Raw genomic sequence first — 7,309 nt, 5'->3', positions numbered from 1 at the left:
TTTAACTTTTTATTTATTAAAATAATCTATTTTTAATATAATGTTTTAAGAACTATACTCATTTTGGAAAAAGAAAATTACTATTATTAAAATTAAATTTTAAAAAGAAGTGTTTCACGTGCATAAAATCTAGGTGCACTTCAATCTAAGATTAAATAATACCTACAAATATTTCACAAATTAACTTTAGTGTTGTTGCCTATCAAATAACTTTCTACCCCACAAGTATCAGATAAAACTAAAATATATTTATCAAAATAAAAGTTATACAAATCCTAGGCAACATTACTTTGTAATAAATACAGCAAACTTAGTGTGGTAGAGTATTGTAAACTACCACACTAATCTTAAACTTTGAGAATGATGGAGTTAAAAAAGAGAGAAATACAAATTAAGAGAAGATATAAGCTATTTTATCTTTTTAAAAAAAGAAAATATCAAACTTCTATATCATTATAAAGTGTAAAAAAGTTGCAAAACTATCTAGATTCTAAAACTTTTGATATTGCATTTTTAGTTATATAATAGTTTGATCAACCAATACAATATTTGTAACTTAATTCAATACTTATAACTTAAAATAAATTATTGATAAAATTAATTCTTGAAATAAATTGAGAAAACCTTTTAGAATTAAATTTTGAAATTAAAATTTTTTTTAATATTTTTTTTTAGAGAGGAAACTTTTAGTTGATGATAGGTAATTAAAATTTAGTATGGGAGATAAGAATTTAGATTGAAAAAAGGAAAATATATATATATATATATATATATACTGAATTGAGAGACACAAATGTAAAATTGGAGAGAGGTGTAGAAATTTTTTTTAAAAAAAAATAATAATAATAAAAAGATAATATTCATTAATTATATTTCAAAATGTTCGTATTTAATATAATTTTTAATTTAATCTGTTTTTTAGTTTCTCTTTAAACTTATTTATGTGATAGTAGTGTGAGTTTTTTTTCGAACGTAGCAAAGTTGAGTTAACGGACCATTTCCAGTACACATTTGATTTGGTTTTTAACCCTTGAATGATAGGAACTTGCTTTATTCTCAAACTACATAAAACGATGAACACAAGTACAAGGCTTGTTCCCATGGATAAGGATGAAGATATGCTTTGCTTTGGCTCATCATCTCTTTTCCATCAAAGCAATAAAGGGAAGGGAAAAAAAAAAGAGGTAAAAAAAACAAGGAACCACCAACCAATTTCAAAGAAAGTGTGGAAGGGGCATGTGAAAGAAGAAGAAAAAAAGCTCCTCAATCAGACAGTCTAAGGTGACAATTTTCTACCTCTCCACTTTCTATCCCATTTTCCAGGAGACTTCAAAGTTCTTTCCAACAGGCAATGACAATCCCCTCACCTCTACCATGGCAGTTTTCCTCTTATCCCCTCCATCCTCCAGTTTTGCTTGCTGATAACTCTGTTCCGATGTATAAAACTCAATATTCGAACCTCCCTCAACCGCATTTCCGTTGATCTCAAGGGCGTTTGCCCGCTTACTTGCATCTAACCCCAACACAATAAGTTTCTCTACTATCCAACCCTTTTCCAAAGCATATTTACCTTCTTGAACTGCAGACCAAACTCTAACACTCCCCTCGCTCACAGTTGCATAAAGTTCAATATAAGTAGATAGACCATTCCCAAGACTTATCTCTGGATGCTCATCTTCATCAAGGAACAGCTTTCCCTTGGCCTCTCCTTTGCTATCATCGGCTGGGAAGGCCACAACGAAAGTGAATGGAGTTTTTCGAGCTTCCTTTGAAATCAATCCGCCTTGCTGCATTGGTAGAATGGTATTTTGATACAAATGCACATTAATAACATTCAATGGTGCAGGAAGAGACAGATACTGAACTTCGTCTGATACTATGGTTTGCTTCATATCAAACAAACTGTACCAAGTGCCTGGGGGAAACATTGCACTGACTTTTGTTTTTCCCTTGTCAAGCACAGGGGATACCAGAACACTGCTCCCGAGCAAAAATTGAGTGCTCACATTGTAACACTCCTTAAGATCTGGGAATGTGAAGAAAAGCGGTCGAGCAATTGGCGCTCCAGTTGTATGAGCTTCGTAGTTCAATGTATATAGGTATGGTAGGAGCTTATACCTCATCCCGAGTGCATTTCGAGCAGATTTAGCAACAGACTCCCACTGATAAAGTTCTTGTCTTGGGGAATAGAAATTGGCATGATCCCTTGAGAACGGATAGAAGGCGCCAAGTTCAATCCAACGATTGCAGAGTTCTTCTGTGGGTGCTGGATAGAACCCACAGATATCAGAACCAACCATTGGCACTCCAAATATACCAAAATTAAGCATTGTAGAAATAGAGTATTTCAAATCATTCCATGTTCCCTTGTTATCCCCAGTCCAATGAGCTGCATATTTGCCTGAACCAACAAATGTGGAACGGGAAAGGATAAACGGCCTCTTCCCCTCGAGACCGAGAAGGGCCTTGTGCGTTGCAACGGATTGAGAGAACCCATAGAGACTGTGAGCATCATATTCAAGAACACCATTGTAGTGAACTGCACTGGTTGCAATTGTTTTGAAGCCTATTGGCACCTGCAAACCTGAAGCATTTATCTTGTAAGGTGGATCGTCCCATCTTGTTTTCGTAATGTTCTTGCAGTCCAGGCAACAAATCCAGCCGGGTCCTGTTCCAGTTGGACATTGTTTGCCTTCTGGGATTTTGCACAATCCAGAACAGAAGTTTGAGGCTTCATTCATATCAATCCAAAGGCCATCAACAGGGACAAGTTCATGGAAACGGCGGACCTCGTCACCCCACCACAAAACAGTTTTGGGATTAAGGAAATCAGGGAAGTTCACAGCACCAGGCCAAACTTGAGCCAAGTATGGTTCACCCTCGTACTTGATGAAAACGTCATTTTCCAAGCCCCTTTGATGCACACCGTAACTGGAATTAACAGCAATGCCAGGGTCAATGATCACAATGTACTTCATGCCAATGCTATGTATCTTGTCCAGGAAAGCTAGAAGCTTTGGACGTGGATAATTGACGGGGTTGAGAGTGAAATCCTTGTGTCCATCCATGTGATCATCATCATTCCAAATAACGTCGAGAGGAATTTGGGCTTTTTGATAGTTCTCGACAACATCCTCAACAACAGATAGGTTATGGTAACCCCATCTACATTGGTGAAATCCTGCACACCAAGAGATCAATTCATTAGAAGTTTGATTTAATGCCGAGCTTTAGTTAAAGTTGTAATTCTGCATATAAATGAATAACAACATGAACAATAATTTATAACATGGGTTCCATCTCAATTGAACAATTAGCAATGAAAGACGTAACACATGTATCTTATAAAGATTTTGAGGTCTCTTCATTTTTATTTTTTTTTTATGTGGGATCCTCAACAAACAAGGCCAATAGAGTAAAGAAAAAAGACTTGGTTTTGGTGACTGTGAAAGTTAGTAAAGGAAAGGGCTCGAATGACTTAGATGCAGGGAAGACATGAACAATATTTTTTAGAGTAGAGAGCCTAAAAAAACTTATCACAAATATGAGATGTAAAGATGTCAAATTAAAAATATCTCACTTACAGCTTTGATGGGCCTTGAATCTTCTATTTCTATTTCTACTTTTTATTACAGATTTTTTTTTTTTTTTTTTTTGGGGGGGGGTGGTTGGTGGTGTTGGCGTTGGTGGGGGAGTGGGAGTAACATATTTACCAAAGAAGAAATATAGATTGGTGTGAAGTTATGAAGATATAAATAATTGACTTGGGTCCACATTTTGAAGACTTGAAGACATGCTTGGGGAAAAGAGAAAATGAGTTTTCTACAAAAGGCTAGAAATAAAAATATATTTTTATAACAAAAAAGATGGCTTATCATGAGATAAATATCTTATGGATCTAAAAGTTGATTCTAAAGGAAAAATAAATAAATGAGACTTGAATACACTTATAAAGCCTAGGACAGGCAAAGGGACCACCCAACACCTACCAAACATTATAGAAGAAATACAAATTTCTACCCTCCAAGATAAGAGGGGGAAATCACATCACAAGTAATCATACCTGATGTTAAGATCTGGATTTTAGAATTCTTAATGAAGTTAATCTAATGTAACTTCAATTAATGAGTCAAAAATAGAATTCATATAGAATTGTTCATTGAAATTCCCAACAGATCCATAATCAAATCAAAATAATCTTTTAAGAAAAGATAAATTAACACCATTTTTGGAACAGAGATTCTAAATCCTTGTATTGTAGAATGACCAAACAATATTTTACAGAAAACAAATTACAATAACCAAGCATTCTATTATTAGATTGTATCTTCTATCATAATTAATAGGGAGAGAGAGAAGAAAGGTAGAGAGAGAATCTTTTTCTCTTCAATGGGTTTAATAAATAAATTTACTTTAGTAAAAAATACAAAAAAAAAAGGCAAAATTGATAATCAAGCGAGTAAACAGACAACATAAAATGGCAAAACAACCCTTTTCCTTAATATAAAGATGAATATTCTAAGGCCTTTAACTTTTATGGTTAAATTACACATTTAGTACCTGAACTTTAAAAAATATATAATAGGATTCTACAATCAATATTCTTTAAAATTAAAGAATCTATTAGATATTAAATTATATTATGTATCTAATATAAGACGTTACGGGTCTTTTTGGAATGACTTTTTAAGTGCTTAAAAATGTTCTTAAATGAAAAAAAAAAAAAAAAAAAAAAAAGTTTCTAAGCACTTGTAAAGTCATTGTCCTATAAATTCGCAAATTTTTCAAAATGTCAAATATTATCAAGAATCTATTACACAAAAATTGAAAGTATAAGGATTTATTGGTAAAAAAATTCCAAAAGCTTATTTGGGGACCTATTGACCTAAAAGTTCAAGGAAACTAACTTTTAGCATATAAAATTAGTTCTTGCATTTACTTTTCATTGAATTACTTAACCAAAAATTGACACAGGCATATCTTCAATTCATTTCATTGGACATCAGTAGAGATGTAATAAATTAGACGTTAGATATTCAAATAAATATAATTGAGCATCAAACTATTTGTGAACAATCAAATCTCAGCAAATGAAGTATCTAATTCAAACTTAAGTTTCAGATATTCAAATCCTCCCCTCAAATGTTAAGGGACCACTAAAACAGAGCATCAAAACAGAGTAGAAAATGAAGTTAGTACATTCATCAAAATATATAATAACCAAATCCAATCACAAATGAGAGATAAAGGAATGGAATGATACCGAAGGCCCAGTAAGGCATGGGAGCAGGTTTGCCAATGAGGGAAGTGTACTGTTGAACAACATCAAGTGGTGAAGGTCCAGAAAAGAAGTAAAAATCCAAAACCCCACCAATGACTTTGTACGTCAAAGATTTCCCTCTATAAAATACATCCATCCCATTGCTATTTAGCAGCAACACCGCATGTGTCGACGCTTTCCCTCCTTCATTTCTCAGGTCCATATACACTGGATGAGACCCATAAAGATCTGTATTCAGATTAATGGCCGACACATCCGTTGTGTACAGAGTGTAAGGATCATTTGGGTACAATCTAATCCCATGCGGCTGTGTGTTTTCCCCAAGCCCGTACAACGAAGCCTCTTCAGGCAATTTCGTCGAAATCTCTAGATACTGATCTTTAAACACCAAATTGCTATATGGGTCTGAATCAGAACAGCTCGAATCGAAAAGGGTTTCGCCATTTGATTTCCTTTTCACTACGAACAAAAATGGGTCTGATGTGTAGCTGAAGATTAGGTTACTACCCACGTATTCAGATCCTGTAATGGAGTTTTTGGTTGATTTCCCGATTGTCTGTTTCGCCACTGGCGGTTGTTCTCTAGGTAGGAGATTGTATGGAACCTCCCATCTTTGCTTCTCCGCGTCGGTGATGTGAACCCTCAAGCGGTCGTTTGTTTCATGCCTTACAAAACATTAAGAAAAAAACAGAATCAGAGAAAATGAAGTAAATGCAGAGGCCAAAAAGTGAAAAGAAAAGAAAACAGAACATAAAATGGAAGAACATGAACATACTTGACAAAGAGCTGCAAGTAAGGGATATCGGGGCCATAAATTTTGTTGGGTTGTTTAACTTGGAGGCGACCCAAGAGACCACCATCGGGGGTTTCTTCAACAGAGACTAAACGGTAGCCCTGTCCGATTTTGGAAGAAACAGGGGAGGAAGAAGAAGAAGAAGAAGAATTGGGTTTGGAATGGACTCCATTGGAGAAGAGAATGAGAAGAGTAAGAAGAAGAAAACGAGAGGGAAGCATTGGAGCGAGTGAAAGAGAAGAGAGTGAGAAGAACAGTGGAAGGGTTAGGGGTTGGGTTTGATATAAAAGGAGTGAGGATCATAGGATTCGTCAGCTGGATTTGATTTGGTGCTACACTTGATATCTGGTTATTCGTGCCTTAATAATGCTGTCCTAAAGCTTTTAATTAAATACGTTTAATCAGAATTCTGTCTCTTCTAATCTGATCTCTATCATCCACTTCCCTTTTGAAGGTTTCCACTCTAGTTTTTATTTAGTTTTTAAATAAATTATAAAAAGTGTCCCTAAATTTATAATTTGTGTCAAAAATATCCCTAAACTTTCAAAGTTTCAAAAATAACTTTAAACTTTCAAAAATACCCATATCGTTAGTTTTGGATGGAAAACGTTAAAATTTTATTTCAACAATACTCTTAAACTTTTTATAAAAAAATCAAAAATACCCCACTGTTAACATATGAACAAAAATTGTTAGTACCTCATTGCAAAAATAAGTCTAATTGTTTTAAATAAAAGTCTAAAAATGTTTCTACCATTAATATGATAATCAATTTGTTTGAAGTTTTCTTGTGTTCGAAAAGAACTAATTTTAAAACAAGTTATATAAATGTCATCATTTTTTCATATAGATACTTTCATTATTCTCCTATTTTTTTCAATTCTTATACTAATTTTCTTAGCAATAAAAATAAAAACTAATTTTTTAAGTTAAAAAAAAAAACTCATAAAATTTCAAAATCAAAATTATCTCCACTGAAAAATACCAAATGATAAATTGTCAGATAAAAAAAGTTATTTGACTATTAACACACACTCAGCTATTAACATAAAATGACTTTGTTAAACATCTAAGTCTTAAAATCCTTTGGTGCTTTCATTATTCTCTTTCTTCTTCCTATAGTCCATTTACCTTAAATGAATTGTGCATTTTTATTTATTTATTATTTTTTAAATGAACAAAAAGCAAACCGTTAACAAAAAGAGAGTAAAGAGGGTATTGGAGAAGAGATATGC

At 33.5% G+C, this 7,309-nt stretch overlaps 1 protein-coding gene across 1 annotated transcript; it reads right to left on the bottom strand.

Moving 5' to 3' along the window:
* Positions 1-1,035: 1,035 nt before the first annotated feature.
* On the bottom strand, positions 1,036-6,431 carry LOC120075559 (alpha-xylosidase 1-like). The gene is made up of 3 exons (XM_039029051.2): positions 6,057-6,431; positions 5,264-5,946; positions 1,036-3,181 (listed from the first exon to the last, which is right to left on the bottom strand). The coding sequence occupies exons 1-3, from the start codon at positions 6,293-6,295 to the stop codon at positions 1,308-1,310; spliced, it is 2,796 nt and encodes a 931-aa protein (XP_038884979.1). The 5' UTR covers positions 6,296-6,431; the 3' UTR covers positions 1,036-1,307.
* Positions 6,432-7,309: the final 878 nt, after the last annotated feature.

Source organism: Benincasa hispida, chromosome 4 (assembly GCF_027475165.1).
Source record: "Benincasa hispida cultivar pf3 chromosome 4, pf3_genome.v1.1, whole genome shotgun sequence".
NCBI lineage: Eukaryota > Viridiplantae > Streptophyta > Magnoliopsida > Cucurbitales > Cucurbitaceae > Benincasa > Benincasa hispida.
This window is presented reverse-complemented; position numbering and strand designations above follow the sequence as displayed.